The sequence below is a fragment of the Coptis chinensis genome, chromosome 4 (genome assembly GCF_015680905.1).
Source record: "Coptis chinensis isolate HL-2020 chromosome 4, ASM1568090v1, whole genome shotgun sequence".
NCBI classification, from domain to species: Eukaryota; Viridiplantae; Streptophyta; class Magnoliopsida; order Ranunculales; family Ranunculaceae; genus Coptis; species Coptis chinensis.
The window spans coordinates 98,128,802-98,147,361 of NC_141459.1; the positions used below are offsets into that span (position 1 = coordinate 98,128,802).

Here is an 18,560-nt window from a genome sequence, read left to right on the forward strand (position 1 = left end):
TCCGCTTTCTTCCGTGCACTTATTTATTCCTTTATTTTTAAAATCTGTGTGCATTTCCCCCCTATATTTATGTGCATTAAACCGCGGATAATAAAGTAGTGAAGCAGCGGCAGTACACGATTGCCATTAAATTGGAACACATCGTTTTTAATTTTGATATATACGTAAATAATAACTCTATATGTAAGCTGAACATTTTATCCTAGATATCTGAAGTCTGAACGTATTAACTGATCAAGTGTATGAGTGATTAGCCGGCGAGTCCGGTCCCTCTATAACTGCGTACAGAGATGGGTTCTCTGTAACTGTTGTAAACTTTGTGCCACCTGTATACTTTTAAGTTTTAACAGCCCCAATAACTCCGTTATTTTTTCTTCTAATTTTAGGTATATTTTTTTTTTCCTTTAATATCTAACTAAGAAAAACCCACGTATCATAACTTAAAAAAAAAAACAGAGAGTGACTCTCCAGGACAGATTGGGGCAGAGAACCAATTTTTTTTTAATCACTCACAAGTACGGTATATGAAACTTGATGCGAAATTAGAAACGGCTTGGATAGATGAAATGTCAAGTATATTACTGATGCCAAAATAACCAATGTTTTTACCTACTGTGAGACTATTGTTCTCCTTTCCATCCTCTAATGGTGCTCTGTCCTTTGACATTTGGCATTTTTTAAAATTTATGTATAGTTTTTTGAAATAAAGGCCGCAATAAGAGTCTCCTTTTCTTGGTGCGCATCGTTGAAGATCTCAAACTAAGGTTTGTCATCCTTGTCTACTTTTTGCTTGTCAAGTCTAGCGATAGACTTGATTATGACATTCTGAGTTTGGCTCTTTCGATGATAGTCTTTGTAACTACTTATGTAGTTCTTATTCTTATTTCGTATGTCAATGTTGCAGACATTTATAAAAAATGTTATACCAGAAATGTTTAGATTCACCAAAAAAGTAGGCATGTTGAATTCATTCGTACCCAACAAATCTGCAACATTCCTAGCATATGAGTTTTATGTTATGGTGTTACTTAATTTTCACTAGGATGCAAGTATTCAGCCTAACTCACATGAAACAAAGACTCGTTTCAGCTACCTATGCTGTTTGTATAACTCATTCATTTCATCGTCTTCCTTAGTCTAATTACTCCATTCATCACAAACCTTCAACAACCACATACTGATCCATCTTTTCCAATTTATACACTGTCAATTGCACGCAACCTGTATCACAGAGTTGATTGCAAGCCTACAATCATAGCTCATCTTCCTAAGCTTGAATTCCTCAACATTGTTTATTCAACGATGGGATGAAGCTGTCCTGGTCATGCTGGGGAAGGTTCCGTTCTCCGGACCTAATGGTGATGGCTCGACATCCTGTTTGGTTGAATACAAGAAAAATGATTCGTGAACAACAGACAATGTACTTAGCGTTTAGATCTCCAATAAGTAAAACACCCTATTCGGTGAAAATTAAGTGATTGAATGGTTTTAAGTGTAAGCTTAAGTGTGTGACCTGTGAACTTGCCAGAATATTGAACTTTTATACATGGTTAAGATTCTTGCAAGTGATGCACATTTTTTACATAGGAGTTTGGAGAACCAAATCATTCCTTGTTTTTTCTTCGTCATTCACTTATACCAATTGTAAAGGTGTGATATGGTTTTCCCTTACAACAGTCACTGGGGGACTGGAATAGATTATTGGATGAGACCGAGTTCGACTTGAGAGCGAACGGGGACTGGAATAGATTATTGGATGAGACCGAGTTCGACTTGAGGAGCTTAACCCCCCACGATCTTATTCAGGTTGTATGGGGGAGAGTAGAATCAGGTCTGGCGTAGTTCATAGGAGAGGTATGTTAGAAAAATGATTTGCTCAAATCCATTTAAATATGAATGAGTTGCTCAAAATATGATGCCTTGGAATAGAATTGAAGTGCTAGCTTTCTATAGAAGGAAATCCGTTCTATCTTGGGAGATAGTTTCCCATCAACCTTCAAGGTATTTATAGAGATGGAGAGTGTATCCTTGCTCACCACGTGTAAAGGATGTCTCCAACGAGGGGTGGAGATTAGGATCACATGTGAGAACCGCCTCCTAGGTCCGGCCGAATGATGTGGAGTGGCACAGTCTGTACAAGTAGCTTGGCGGCCATGACCCGGTCGATTTGTCAAGATATGTGTAAGTACACCTTTAGTCATGATTGCTTCCGGATAAGGAACCCGTCACTTCCTCGTGTAGTTCGCGCGGATATCGCTGACCGGCTGCAGAGTGTTCTACTAGCTCATGGAGGCGACCTAGATCCATAGGTCGATGTGTCATTCCCACCATGTTAGGCGTGTGCTGGATAGAAAATATCACTCCCCTACACAGCCCCCTCTCAGTAGGTTGTGAGAACGACTGCCGAGAGATTGGTAGCGCGCGTGGAGTGTGTTAGAGGTGGAAATCTCCAACGACCTGTGAGGAATGGCTCGTGTTAACCATGTGAGCTAGTGGGTGCGAACGTTTGACGCGTGTGCGGCCGACGTGATGTGATCCGAAATTCTTGCGAGAAGAAAACGTGGCGCCCGTTTTCTGGATGTGAAAAGACATGACCCTTTGGTTGGAAGTCGTGGGCAGCCTAGGGCTAGGTGTAATCATGATGCCTTGAAACCGAGCGGGTTGCTCAAAAAATTTCACTTGCTCTGTTGAGACTTCATTTGGCTGCTTCGTCTGGTAGACAGAACTTTATTACCGCATCAACCTTTAGGTTAGTTCTCTGCCATTTTTGAACCTCTTCTTCTTGTTTAGTGCTAAGCCTCTGTTCTAGAGTTGTTAGGATACCCTGTTAGATACTAGTAGCTAGATTTGTTAGGGTTAGAAGAGAAAATGTCGGACTCGATGACACTTTCGATCTAATGAGGTTCGCCAAGTTTCTCTTTATTTGGGATGACGGCGCGATGAGAAAGATGAGTCTGTGTGTGAGATGGGTGAGAGTGATGATGAAGGCGAGGCGACTGAGGGGGGCTAGCAGTGAAGAAGATGTGGTAGCACTTCAGGTCGCGGTGAGGGTCGTCGCCGTCTTCCGCCCGCCGCCTAGAGGGCGTGGATAGACATGCTTTGAGGGCGCTCCCATATCTGAGGAAGAAATATGGGATAACCATAAGCGATCCGGATATCCATAAGCCCGACGTAACGCCTCGGTTTTTAGTGATAGGTACACCCCACCAAATCATGGGGTGATCATCCGTGAGGGATACCGAGGGCACATGACGATACCGTTCTCCAAGCCGTTTTGCGAAGTTCCCGAACCGCCAGGGTAAAGGCTCGCTCAGTTTGTGGGTAACACGTGGCGATTATTTAAGGTTTTGACCTCTTGAACGCCCCGATGGTGAGTACCAAATCGAGGTCGCCGATGTTATCGAGCACTACCTCGTGAAAGCGATCTAGGTCATCAACTTTAGCCTCAAAAAACTCGAAGCTACTGCTGTTGGGCATTCGATGGTAAAGAGTAACGAAGTCGTGGGACAAACGACCGCGCTTTGTAGGACGCCATCAGTGCTTAGCGGGTTCAATGAACCATAAAATATGCAACTTTATCGCGGTGGGTAGCAAGGGCGTTGTCCGACAGTCAATTTGGTTTTGTTGAACTTTTATCAAATCCGTTGTCTTGTTGCCTATCGCAGATATCCGCCAAAAAGGAGTCAAGTCGACAATTGATCAAGAAGTTCGCTAGCCCGGTCGCGAACTGAAAATGCAGCTGCTTACCGGAAGTCATGCGATTTCTTTAAAGAGCGGAGGACCCACGCCATCCGGGAAAAAGAGTAGAGCGTAATGCCCGAGCTGGGTAACTTGAGGGGAATACGCCGAAGAAAGCCGCGATGGAGAAGCGTAGAGCCGATCCGTGACGCTGGAAGACAGCAACGAAGGCCGCATCGCGAAGCGACCGTTGAAATGCCGGGCCTCTGGGGTCCGAGCGCGGGGCAAGGTCGAGGGACGCCCCTTTTGATGTGGGACGTTCTCTTCGACATTCCGTGAGTATCGACCGCTGGCTGGCGGTGGTGGCTGAAACCGCGACCGGGTGGTGAAGTCGCGAATCGGGAAGGGCGCTCGCCAAAACGAGGGCAAGGCCGATGCCCGACTTCAATGTCTAGGTGAGGGCCGAGGTTGCCCCGAGGTCGCCGACCTGGTTGTTGGAGATCCCTTGGCAAGATGAAGGGAAAGGTTGGTGCAAGAGATCGGTAAGGGCACTCTAGTCTTTGGAAAAGACGAAATGAGTGCAACCTGATGTACATCGATGATGTAACTGGGAAAAAACGCTATGTGAAGAGGTCGGACTGCAGCTACAAGTTTGCACCCATAGCTGCTTGCTTGTTGGAGGGGATGACCCTGGACGATGATAGGAAGGACCTGGATGGTAAGGAGCTGGAGTCGAACCTGAGGGGGATGGACAAAGCAATGTGCCTGGTGAGTAACCCTTTCGCTCTACTTTGATCGCGGTTATCGAAAGTTACATCCGCTTTGTTTGGTAATAACGTGATATGTTGTGTGATCTGTCGCAGCTGATCGCTGGGTACCAGAAGCTAAAGACGGCTGCGCAGATCGCTGAACTGGAGAAGGCGGACGTTGAGTCATTAAGGACGAAATTATCCGACCGCGAAATGCAAGAAAGAGGTCGGTGAAGGTCGAATCGATGCTAGGAGGCCTCACCACCGCCTTTGACTCGGGCGAAGACCTCTGCTGTGAAACGACTTCGATCGAGTTGAAGCATGAGGTGGAGGCGCTGAGGGCCAACTAGCAGCGGCTAACACTTTATGCCGAACGATGTAAGACTTCCACTCGCGCAAGCAAAAGAGGCCTATCTCACCATCCGTGTCTTTGAGGTGGAGGAGCCGGAAAGGAAGATGGACGACCCGCAGGAGGAGAGCGGAACGCCGGACTTCGAAATGAAGCTTGAAGCGCGAACTACCACCAAGATGCCGCCTGCTCCTCGCGCAGTCGTGTCACCTCCCTCGCCGGTTTGATGAGCGAAAGCAGCCTCGTGGGTCCAAATGATCTCCATGTGGTTGGTGCCGGCCGAGCGCCAGTGGCGCTCTTCCGTGATCCAAGCTCCGCTCTTTTTGAATGTCACTTTTGTGGAAGAAGATTTAGGCGAAAATGTTTAGAACATTTGTTTATTACACGCTGTTAGATCGGGCCTTCGGCCTTAAACAATAGAAATTTGGGTTTCTAGGTCAACTCGGTAGCTCGCTTTTTCTTTTTGTTATTGATTATGATACTAGATGTTTAATTCTTACCGGATTTCCGAAAGCATTCTCGCCAGAAGACGGTTAATCTGTGAACCGGGCCCTTCTTGTCGTCGTTAGGTCGCCCTTTGTATGAATGAATCTTGTTGTTCTTTCCCTTTATACTTGGCCTTGTGTATGAGAGGAATGTTTATATTTGTAAGCGCAGCATGCCGTTATGAACTAAATGGTGCAGTCGCTCATCTCGGTGAGGGCGGCGTTCGCACTCTCGCCGCCTGAAGCTATAAGCGCGTCGTGGCGGGCACGGCCGATGAAGGCGGGGGTATGAAATGATGGCCGCCAGTTATTGGCGCGTTTGGTCTCGATGTCATAATGGTGTGCCTTTGAGAAGAGACGCTTCGCGGGTATAAATACGACCGGTCTTCGGGAGAGCAATGGCATTTGCTCTTCTTGTTCTTCCTATCGCGTCGCTCCTCCTTCCTACTTGCTTCGCTCTCGCTTCTACTTTCGTGCATGTTTTTCTTGCTTTCGTTTAGATTGTGAGCGTAGAAGTTACTGGCCGCTCTGACCATCTTTGTTTTGTTTTCTGTGTGCAGCTTTCATTATGGCGCTGTGTTTGCCCTACGCCGAGGAGAAGCGGAGTGTAAGAGCGAGTTCCTCCCCTTTCATGGAGGAGATGGAGTTCCGGCCTCATGTGCATGGGGACCACGGTAAGAGGAAAGCTCGCTGTGTGCCGTGGCAAGAAGAGCAAGTGATCCAAGGGATCGCATATTTCGATGGCGGCATTGTGTTCCGTCGCCGCCGAAGGCGGAATGCTCCCATCGTCGCTTGATGGAAGTGACGACTGGGCAAGGTCGCCACGCCGCTAGTGAGAGTTCGCCCCCGTGTTGGGGACGTGGGAGCCGAATTCTACTACGGGGAGAACGGGAAGAAACGCGGTCAGAAAACGCTCGATTTAGCGCTTCCACTCGGCCCCATAAATGACTAGCCCCCGGGGGGATCGTGGTTAGATGGGGACCGAGCCGGGTCGAGGATGAGGACATGGACACGCTGGCGGGGACCATGGATATGGCGAAGTTGTTTGGTGAGTATTTCTCTGTCGGCTTTGTCGCTTTGTTTTTAAGTGATTCGATTATGACTTTGTCCTTGTAGTTTCGGGCCGGGTATGATAAACTCAAGAACGCCAAAGGTAACGGGCCGATATCGATGTCAACTCCCGTCGAAATGGATGCTTTGCGAGTCACCAATGACAAAAGGAAACTTGACGCGATGACGGGCGGCAACCGCGGTTCTTTGATGATGAGAATGCTAGCCGGTTGCCGCGATGGCGAGCTGCAAATGGAGGTAGCGTGGTCACCGAGTACGCTTAAGCGATGTCGGCGGGTTGCTCGCAAAGCTCAAAGCGCCGATACCACGGCCTCAGAGCGCAGTATGCCAAGCCGGACGAAGTACCGTCGGTGACAAAAGGCATATGGGCCTCGGGACGGCATGCTCGCCGCTGTTCATTACGCTGGTCATAGAGACATGTTCCTTCGACCCGAAGATCGCCCTCGGGACAAACATGTGGTTGGTGCCCCGCGATGTTGATTTCTCTTCTAAGAAACTTCGGTTCATGTTTGTAATGATCATGCTTGTTCTTTGCCCCTACGAGGGTTAAACATTGGAGCCGCGTTTTGCCCTTGCCCGAAGCGGTTCACCTTTTGATCTGAGAACCGGTGTCCACGAAAGTGGCGATTCGTTAATCCCCCTTTTTGTTGTTCATCGGTCCGACCGATTTCGGTAAACCCAGCCAGACGCTGGTTTGAACCGACACCAAACCGGTCGTAATTCGACGCGGTAACTTTATGCTTAATGTTTATCTTTTTCTTGGATCGCTTGTAGCTATTACTCTTTTACTCGCTCATTTGGTTTGTTTTCTGGATGTACTCTCGTGAAAGCCGCTATACTTGTGTAGTATTGCTTGGGAGAGCGATCTAGAGATGTAGGTGTCCGATTAGTGTAGACTTAGGGGCTCGTGGGCCCCGCGGATTTCCCGAAGCGTGTTGCCGCTGAGCCGTTCTACGTGAGTTGATTCTAGGAGTATAGGTTCTCAACGAGCGAGACTCGAGAGGCGATGAGCCCCGTAAGCTCCCCGAGAGCGCTCGCCGCTTGAGGCGTGTGTAGCCCCCGAGTCTTTGCCTCCCCCGGTAAGCTTTCGCCGAAGTTGATCCTAGGAGGTAGGTCCTCAACTTAGCAAGATTCGAGAGGCGATAAGCCGTAGCGACGCAGCGGCATATGGAGCTTTGCGCGAAAGGCGTGGTTTGGAGATGCGAAAAAACCGTAATTTATGATAACAATCTTGAGTGTCTTACACTTGAGATTGTAGTGAATGGAAACATGAATTACAATACATAATGCAACTATTGGTAAAACTGCTTTAGCAAGTATGTGTTCCAAGGTCGTGGGCGCAACAACTTCCCTTCGGGTTTTAATCCAATACGCCCATTGCCAACGACGCTGCTCCACTATGTAAGGGCCTTCCCACGCTGGCGCTTAGCTTAGAGTCATCTTGAGTTTTTCTTCAAAACTAGATCCCCGTGTTGAAAAGATCGAGGATGTACTTGTTTGTTGTAGGATCGCTTTAGGACTTGTTGGTAGGATGCTACTCGATAGTCGCTAGATCGCCCGTTCCTCGAGGGAGGTCGACCTCTCGAGCTAAAACCGAAATATTAAGGCGACTCGACAAGCTCGATCGGGTTGTCGGGATTGTCGTACCGGTGGGGATGACGGCTCGCATCTACAAGCATAAGGAAAATGGTGATTCACGGTGCCGGAGCTTTGGAAATAGAAAGCGATGAGCCCATAGTATGTTCTCGAAATGATTTGGCCATCGGCTCTTGTTCTTTTCAATTTTCTTCTTCGATTCTTTAGAATGGCTTTGTTGTCGGGCCTCCGCTTTGTCCATTGCTTTGGGGCGATCATCGCGCGAGAAGGCATGAACGATCTTCCACTTGGCCGTAAACTCTTTTGGTGCTTTGCCTTTGAATTGAGCCATTGTCCATCACCACCGCGTGGTAATCCAAACCGGTGATGATATGAGTCCAAATGAAATTCCCGACATGTGATTCTTTGACGCGTGCCAACGGAATTGCTTCACCCACTTAGTGAAATAATCTGCGGGCGCAAGAGCGACGGCGGAAGCCGGTGCTCTTCGAGGGATGAATGGTCCCATAATGTCCATGCCCCACATGTGGAACGCTAAGGGCTCGCGATGTTGATGGGTCACAGTTCGGCCAGATGATGTTGTGACCAAATGTTTGACATTTGACACACTTCGAGACATACGATTTGGCATCAATCTGCATAACGGGCCGAAGTATCTTTGGGAGATCACTTTGTGGGCCAATGAGCCAATTCCCAAGATGATTGTCACACTCTCCTTCATGGATCTCAAAAAAAAATTAACCGACCTTTGCTCGATCGATGCACCTCGGATGAGGTCCTCCCCGCAGACTTGAATAACCTCGTCATTCACCAAACAATAGCTACGTGCCCGGTGGGAACCTTTCCGGCTTTGGTACGCTTCATCCGAGTGTGCCGCGGCCGGATGTATCAGATAATAGGTTGCATCCATGTTTGACTCATCCGATCTTCGTGAGAGCCGGGCAATGTGTCGCCGACACCAAGACATGGTCCGCTTGGTAAGTCGGGTCGATCGACCACTTCAATAGTCGGTTGTCTAGGGGCACAATTCGATCCGAGTGGCTAGGTATGCTTGAAATTTATCTGCGTGGACGGTTCTCGCCACGCAAAAATGGTGTAATCGTAGCTCGCTTAAAAGAAGGAAGCAAATCATTAACAACTTGAAGGTACTTTGGAAATGTTACCTTCACCGGTAGTGTACTTTTTTGCGATCCGCTGAACGACCGGCGAAATCACTAAAGATTTGATCTCCCTTACGCCGAGCTGGATTGCCGCACGCATTCCCATTATTAGTGCTTCGTACTTTGCTTCGTTATTGGAAGTTGTGAAGTCTATGCGGACTGCTTTCTCTATCATAGCTCCCTCGGGGGATACTAAAACGACTCCGATACCGCTACCTCCTGGGTTGCTGGAACCATCGACGTAGAGGGACCAAACTGTTTTTATGTTCGCTTTTGTGGGTGCGACCTCTGTTTCTGACTCCCAATTAGGGTTGTCGACTGGAAAATCTGCGAGGAAATCTGCGACGACCTGACCCTTCTGCGACGTGCGGGGGACGAAGTCCATGTGGTGCTCGCCCAATTCTTCGGCCCATATTGCCATCCTAGTGGTCTTATTTTCTTTATGAAGGATCCTCTTCAACGGGAGATCGCTAAGTACTTTGATTGGATGGGCTTGAAAATAAGGTCTGAATTTTCTTGCCGAAAGTATAACAAAGCAAGGATCGCTCTCTATGTGGGAGTAATTCCTCTCCGGAGTGAAAGGTCTTACTTGTGAAGTAGATCGGCTTTTCTGAATCAGGTTCCTCTTTGAATAGAACCGAACCGATGGCGGTCCAATCACGCGATAGAGCCCCAGAGTTTCTCCTCCGCCTCATTTAGCTAAGACGAGGGTGTTTCAATGAGGTATTCCTTAAGAGTGGAGAATGCTTGGTGGCATTGATCGCTCCATGAAAACCGCCGCCTTTTTTAGTATCTGTAGAACGGGTCGACACTTATCCGATGCTCGATATGAATCGGTTGAGTCGCGTGACCATGCCCCGACAACTTTTGTATCCGTTTTTTGTTATGGCTCGGGCATGTCTAAGAACGCCTCGAATTTGATCCGGATTTGCTTCAATACCTCGCCATGCGAGACCCGATAATCGAAAATTTTCCCGGAGGACGCCCAAAAAGGCACTTCTCCGGGTTCAACTTCATTCCGGTTCGTCAGAGTCCGGAGAACGCTTTGCTCGAGGCGAGTAAGGTGGTCGCCGCTTTGCTTTTGACAACCATATCGCCGATGTAGACCTCCATGGTATCTCCTAACATGTCCCGAACATGTCGCCACAAGTCGTTGATATGTCGCCCGCATTCTTCAACCGAATCGGAGAACATTGTAACAATAAATTCCTTGCTCAGTGATGAATGGGGTCTTCTCCTGATCTTCTTCAGCAAGTGGTATTTGGTTGTACCCACTATATGCATCCATGAATGATAGCAGCTCGTGCCCACAAGTCTGGTCGACAAGTCGGTCGATTCTGGGTAGTGGGAAGCTATCCTTTGGAGTTTCTTGGTTGACGTTGGTGAAGTCGACGCACAGGCGGACTGTACCATTCTTTTTCGGAACTGCCACTATGTTTGCGACCCACTTTGGGTAATTGACCTTTCGGATGAAACCTACTTGTTTGAGTTTATCTACCTCATCGTTGACTGCTTTTTGAAAGCGTAATGACAATCTTCTAGGTCGTTGTCGAACTAGTTTGGCACTAGGGTTGACGTTTAACCGATGGCATGCAACGCTAGGGTCTATACCAGGTACGTCGATATACGACCAAGCGAACACATCTTTATTCATGGACAGAAAATTTACAAGATGAGCCTTAAGTGTGGGGTCGAGGTTAGCCCCGACATAGACGAAGTTTAGTGGTCGCCTTCGTTCCCGTGATTCACTTGCTTTTCTTTTCTTGGGTGCTTGATTCTATCGCGAGCGTGCTCTCTGGAGGATTGCATTTTGCAGATGCTGTGTTGGTCTGATGACTGGCTGGAGTAGCCGTAGGAGCTGGAGCGCGTTTTACGTGGTTACGACAAATGGTCGAGGGTGATCGCTTTCTTCGCGACAAATGTAAACCGGGTGGTTTCTTTACAACTCCCGGGGTTGTATGAGAGCTGGTGATGCGATCTCGATGCTTTATTTGTACGTGACGTTCTCCACTGGGGTGACCTCAAGGATTTGCAATGCTGGTACGACAGTTGCCTTGGTGGAGGTCGGGATCCGGGCTGGTGAAAGGAAGTTCTTGTTGGAGCCCCCACCTTCCGCTTTGAATTGCTACTGGCTCTCACCTCGCCACCAAGTCTTTGGCCATTGTATAGTTGGTGGGCTCTCGTTCTTCGACGGTGATGGGAGGTTCAGCGATCTTGTTTGTCGCGATGATCGGTTACAATGACGGGCCTCGAAATGGTTGCTTCAAGCTCCATCATTCCCCTCGAGTCTCAAAAAATGGATCATTTGGTACAAAGTGGATGGTAATCGCCTCAGATTTGATGGATCCACCGTCGCCCTAGAATGGCGCCAGAAGACGACTTGGTATCTAGGACGCCGAAAGACGGTTGAAGCCGACCTTTGTCTTATCGGGGAGCCCACCGAGATCGAGTATGATGTCTCCTATTGGGTCGGCCCCGGAGCCATTGAATCCAGAAGAGGGTGCGATTGGGTCTATGAAGACCGACTTTGGCAGTTCATCTCTTGGATCGTGTGGTAGAACAAAATATCGCAGAGCCGCCAGATCGATCAAAACTTCGCTTTGACGGTCCGGTCGCTGATTTTGACGTGGACCACGAGCGCCATTGTCGCGGGGAGGCAAACCTTTGTTGAGGTCGACCTCGAGAAGGTGATGTCTCCTATCCCCTCCTGGCCCGAATCGCGGCGCTGCAGTGCTTTTGTGAAGAAAAGTTGTAAACTTCATGAAGCGGCTTCAACGCTTCTTTCTCGCTAACTTGAGACGGAATCATCCCGAAGTGTGATCATGTGGATGGTTCTGTCATGCTCGTGACCTCTTGATGGCTGACGGCGATCTTGACGGGAGCGTTCTCTGGAACGTCCTCTGCTGTGAGGACGACTTTGGGACCGCGGATCGCTCCATCGGGGTGGGGATCGGCTTCGTATTTTGCGGGCCATGAGCTTGTGGCGCAGGTCGTCATCGGGTATATTGGTGTATTGCTTGATGTGGCCGGCTTCAACCAGGTCCTGCAAATAATGCTTGAGCCCCCAAAGACACGCCGGTCTCGCGGGCATCTAGCACGTGAAACGCACAAAGGTAGGGTCGGTCGGCGATCGGGTCGCCTTTATCTCCGGTTGGTAGAAGGCGTTCCGCGATCTTCTCTAGTATGTAGCTAGGAGATCCGGTGAGCACGGCTAATTCTCGGTTATTGCTTGGTTTGGGTTTGGAGGATTGCCCTTGTTGTTTCTGTCGCTTTTAGAGGATGATGTTACCTCGTAAACCTCTCCTTCTTTTTCTCCTTCTTCTTGGTTATGATCTTTCAAACCTTCTTGCGGTTTGATGTATTTATCAACTCGAAGCTGAGATACCGGCCGCTTCGGGTCGGTCTTCGAGAGCGATCCGGTGAGTCGCGCGGTATTGCGGCGCGGCAAAGCGGTTGTGAAAGCCACCTGCGAAAATGACTCTTTGAGGCCGCTTTCCATGTCCAAAAGTTCTGTTTTGAACCGGCTTAGAAAGGAGTCGTAGGTTTCGTCCCTTACCAAGAGCGAAATGGAAGAGTGAATTGAGATCACCCTTCTTACGCCCTGTTATGGACGATTGGCTTCGCCGAACGATCGGTGAGCCGCTCGCTTTTATTGAGTCTGCCTCGAGGGAGAAGAACCAATCGAGTGGGCCATCTTTTAGACTCACCGGAAATAGTCTGCAATGGAGATGGTCGAACTCTGGTGCACTGTAGAGTGCAAGACTTTGAACATATCGGGCTATATGCTGGCCTGGGCATGTGCGGCCGTCGTACATCGGGAACCGTGGTTGGACAAAGTCCGGAGGAGAGACTTTGTGAAGTATTTCAAAGAGAAATGGAGATGCGCCAGGTTTTTCGGCATCTTTTGCACTAACCGGGTGAAATCTTTCTTTACCGCGTTTTTGTCGAGCCTTTGGTTCACCGGTGATCCGTTGACGACGCTGATGACGCCGTCCCTCAAGCCAGTGACACCTAGTGGGTTCTGGTGGTATCCACCATTGCGTACGGAGTGTGACGCTTTTCTTGCCCGAGCTCGGCTATTTGCTCGCTCACCGTCCCCTAGTTGGCCCGCTAAAAGGTGGAGTTGAGCTTCGGGGCTTGCCATGCTTCGTGGGCTTGAGAGTTTTGGCTACTGATTTGTTTGGAAATGGTCCGGTTTCTCAAGTAATCGAGACCACGACGGCTTCAATGTAAAGGTGTGATATGGTTTTCCTTACAAATACCACCGGGACCGGAATAGATTATTGATGAGACCGAAGTTCGACTTGAGAGCTTAACCGCCTACGATCTTACTCGGGTTGTATGGGGAGAGTAGAATCAAAGTCCGGGCGAGTTCATAGGAGAGGTATTTATAGAGATGGAGAGTGTATCCTTGCTCACCACGTAAAGGATGTCCCCAACGAGGGTGGAGATTAGGATCACATGTGAGAACCGCCTCCCAGTCCGGCCAGAATGATGTGGAGTGGCAGTCTGTACAAGTAGCTTGGCGGCCGTGACCGATGGTCGATCACAAGATATGTGTAAGTACACCTTTAGTTATGATTGCTTCGGATAAGGAACCCGTGTCACTTCCTCGTAGTTCGCGTTGATATCGCGATCCGTCTCAGAAGCGTTCTACTAGCTCTCATGGAGGCTTACACGATCCATAGGTTGATGTGTCATTCCCACCATGTTAGGCGCGTGCTGGATAGAGAATATCACTCCCCTACACCAATGAAGATTTTCTTACCCTCTTGAATCGACCTTGGAAGTTTTTTTGGACAAACCTTGAGAAATATTGCAATATTGAGTGATCATGGTGTTCCGAAATGCAACATTATGAAATTGTTCATGAAAAATCCTTCAAGTTTGTCGTTGAGAAGTGATCGGTTTCACACAGTTGTTCAGGAGATTAAGGAAATGGGATTTGATTCGTCGAGTTCAATGTTTATTAATGCAATTGTAGCGATGTTGTCCTTGAGTAAATCAACCTGGCAAGAGAAATGGGAATCTTTTCGGAAATTGGGATTTTCTAATGAGGAGACTCTTTCAGTGTTTAAGAACCAATCCACTTGTTTGATATATTCAAAAGAGAAGATTCAGAGCGCGGTCGAGTTCTTCACTGTAAAGCAAAATTTTGAACTGTCATATATTGCTAAACATCCAGTGATACTTGGTCTTAATTTTTGACAAAAGTGTCATTTCTAGGTGTAATGTGTTGGAAGATTTGTACTCAAACTGTTTGATAGGGAGGCCGAATGCAAATTTAGTCAGTACAGCGTTGACAGTAAATGAAAAAAAAATATTGAAGTTTGTCATGAAGTCCCTGAGATGGTAAATGCATACAAAAGTAAGATTGGGCTTGCAGAATTGAAACAGAAACGGCGCTTTAGGAGATGTGGAAAGGTGAGTTATGTATTGATTTTCGTTTGTTCTTACCAACCAAATGCGTCACCTTGTTCAAAATGCTTTCTTCCATTGAGTTTATGTTACAAGAAACAAAGATGCATATACACTATACCAATCCATCAAACCCTAGTGATTTGAGTACCCTGCAGCTGCTTTACAGGTATCTACGAAATATATATATTTTCCCCCATTCTAATCTCCTTGTCGTTATGAATTTTGATGATATATCTTTGCAGAAGTGGTGGCGTCAATTACTGCATCATACAAATATCAATTCTGCTAATGTGTAATATCTTCTGCTGCCTGTAAGTCAGATTCTACTGATGTGTGGCTGCACTAATGCATTATGCTTTTGTCCTTGATCACAACATCAATTCTACCAAATTTTTGCATACAATAGCAGTTTTAAAAATAGAAACATGATATACCAGATTCCTGGGTAAAGAAAATTTAAGAGGTCCATTCGATCTAATCTCTTACAGAATTTTACATTTTTAATCTTTTGAGGAGATCTCTCACGGATTTATAATTTCTCCGGCTTTCAGCATCATCTTTAGCAATCTTGCACAAGACCATGTTATCAGCCTGCATAGAAACAAAATAAAGAATAAGATTAGCTACAACTAATGAAGAAATGGATGAGGTCCACCCTACGATCCTAGACAAATAGTCACAAATCTAGTTTGGAATAAAATTTTCTTTGATTCAGTTAAAAAATCTGCTTCTACAAACATGTCAACAAATAAGTAATACCTATGTCAGAAGCAACTAAGAAAGTGATGCGAGGCGGTTTAGCATACGCATATGCTCATTAAACAGTAGTATGGTTGAAAATGCTCCAATCAAACCACTTTGGAATATGAAAGCAGGTATCGGCTAATGAATCAGTCTCAAAACATTAAAAGATTATGAAAATTTGTTGTATTGAATGTAAATTTTCTTACCACCAATCCTGATCCACGTTGTACTATATATTCATGCATAATCCAATCTGTCTTTTCATCACCACTGTGCCTCCTCTATAAAAGCCGGAAGGGCTTCTTGTAATCCGACATTCCCATCTTTGCCATAAATTTTTGAAGTTCTTCCACTTATCTTCCAATATCCACCTTCACCAGCCCCACGAACTCGACGAAGTGATAATGGAAAATGTCGATGTCTTGGTGTGAAAAAGTATAATGCGTTATTTTTCCTCCCCTGCCATTTGGATCGCTCTACAAATTAACATGACACAATTTTTAATAAAAATTGTATATATACTTATGTTTTTTGTCAAAAATCATTCACCTAGAGCAGCCTAACTCAAAAGTTGCAGGAAGGTTTATTCCTCCTCATGGCCCATTGGTGATTGGTCTAAATCGTGTGCAGATGATTCTTTTTCTTTTTCTTTTTTCCTAATTCCCCTTAATATTGTTTAGTTAGATATATAATCGAAAGCGTCCAGTTGCTAATGACTGCAGGTTTACAGAATTGGTTTTTATGCTAAAAATACAAAATAACCAATGAAGCCGTTGAATATAAGAAATCGCATGCCATTAATCGTAGAACAAGTGAACTTTCTAAGACTTATGAGGCAACTAAAATTAAACGTACCTGCGAGGTCTTCAGGAGTATGCTTAGTAATATCCACATCTTGAATATTGTTAGTTGGTACTGGACGGTTCGAAATTTTGTTCATGAGATATCCTTCAATTAGCTCTTTGTCGCATGGATCAAAATCTTCATCACTATCATTATCAATATCCATGTCTAAGTCCATGTTTGAAGTTAGAAGAAAAAGCTGATCGAAGAAAACAACGAGCTTACTGAAAAAATCAGATGTTATATTCTTATATATTACGTGAGCAAAACTCTATTGTTATTAGGATTTCTACAGAGACTAGTTTTGGCAAAGCATAGTTCTTTTAGGGCTGTCAATGGGCTGGACTGCCGACCCTATAGATTCTACGGTTCTATCCACAGGCCCATTGGGCTATTAGTGGGCTTCTAACAATGGGCCAGAGGAATGCTTAAAAGTCCAAACAATCAATAGCCTGTAACTGTCTAAAACCCTGTAACTGTCTAAAACCCTTGTTTTATTTTCTGCCAATTCAAGCTGAAGTCTCTCTCTGATTTCAAAATCTATTCAAGGCAAATCCTCAAAACTATTTCTCACTCCTAAGTTCTTCTAACACTTGAACCTCTTTTCTGTTGCAATGTTGCATGCACTTGTTTATAGAACTTTGCAACAAACTAAACCAGTAACTACTGTACTTCAGCTTCAGTTTTACTGTCAGGGTTTTACATCAAGTTCATCAAACCCCAACACGTCTTTAACAGTAGAGTATCTTATGAACTCATGTGGATTACCACTTAAAACGGCTCTTATGGCATCCAAGAAACTCAACTTGAAAAGTACTGAAAACCCAGACTTAGTCCTGACTTTGTTGAAAAACAGTGGTTTGACTCAAAAACGCCATAACTAAACTCATTTCTAGATTGCCCACTATGCTAAAAGCTGATGTCAACAAAACAATCAAGCCCAAGATTGATTTTTTAACTAGTTTGGGTGTTTCTGGTTCTAGGCTAGTTAAGATTGTTACAAGTGATGCACAATTTCTACATAGGAGTTTGGAGAACCAAATCATTCCTTCTATCAATTTCATTAAGAAATTCACTGATACCGATGAAGAATTTCTTACCATTTTGAATCAACCGAGTAGGATTTTTCAGATTCAGCTTGAGAATGTAATGGAGCCTAATATTGCATTATTGAGTGATAATGGTGTTCCCAAACACAATATTATCAAGTTGTTCATGCTCAATCCTCGGACATTGGCTTCTAGAAACGATCGGTTTAGGACAATTGTTTAGGAGATTAAGGAAATGGGATTTGATTCGAGGAGTCCAATGTTTATTCAGGCAATTGTATCAAGGTCTGGTATGAGTAAAACTAGGTGGGAAGAGAGATGGGCTTTGATGCACAAATTGGGATTTTCTCATGCGGAGAGTCTTTCAATGTTTAAGAAGCATCCCAGAGGTTTCGTACTTTCAAAAGAGAATGTGGAGTGCAGGGTCGAGTTTTTCACTGTAAAACAAAAGTTTGAACTGTCGGATATTGCGAAAAATTCAGTGATACTTGCTCTTGCTCTCGAGAAGAGGATCATTCCTAGGTGTAATGTGCTGGAAGTCCTGTACTCAAACGGTTTGATAGGGAGTCGGAATGCAAGTTCAATCACTTCGGCGTTGAAACTAATTGAGAAGAAATTTGTAGAGAAGTTTGTCACTAAGTACCAAGACGTACTCCCTCAGCTTGTGAGTGCATACAAAAGTCAGATTCGGCTTGCAGAATTGAAAGAGGAAGATGGGATTACAAGATGTAGAAAGGTGAGGTTCGCATTGATTTTCTTTTCTGGTTTTTTGTCCTTCCCAACTAATATCATCCTGCTTTTTTAGTCTGGATAAATGTGAAGAATGAATGTCATTTTGTGTAATTGTACTTTCTCAAGTTGTACTTTGTTTGCAGTGTGATTATGTATCTCTTCCCTTCTTTATTGCTTATGTATTTCTTGTTGAACTGAAATTTAAGAGTCACCTATAGTAAAAAGAGGGCCACTGAAAACCACTAGGTAACAAAAAACCCGCAGGGAACTCGTTTGCAAAAGCCACATTTGAAAATCTCAAACTGAGGCTTGGCACTCTTGGTTACCTTTAGCTTGTCAAGTTCTAGTAATCGGCTTGATTATGAGATTCTGACTTTGGGTCGCTTTACTGATAGTCTTCGTAACTACTTCTTTAGTTCGTATGTCAGATATCAGTGTTACGGGTGTCCATAAGAAGAGTTGTACCAGAAACGGAAATAAAGGTCTAGATCGACTTACAGAAACAGGCCTATGCATTCACTCCCACTCAACAAGTTTGCACTTCTTTGCCTATGAGCTCCAAAGTATGCTGCTATGTAAATTGTCAGCCTAGGATGCAAGTCTTGAACTTACAAGTAAGAATGTAGTCCAGCTACCTCTCTTGTTTGTAAACCCTAGGATGTCTTGAACTTACATATAACTAA

At 45.7% G+C, this 18,560-nt stretch overlaps 1 protein-coding gene across 1 annotated transcript; it reads left to right on the forward strand.

Moving 5' to 3' along the window:
- Nucleotides 1-17,380: 17,380 nt before the first annotated feature.
- On the forward strand, nt 17,381-18,095 carry LOC147506090 (uncharacterized). Its single transcript, XM_086605695.1, has 2 exons — nt 17,381-17,881; nt 18,021-18,095. Exons 1-2 carry the CDS (start codon nt 17,381-17,383, stop codon nt 18,093-18,095), a joined length of 576 nt encoding a protein of 191 aa, XP_086461821.1.
- The last annotated feature ends 465 nt before the right edge of the window (nt 18,096-18,560 follow it).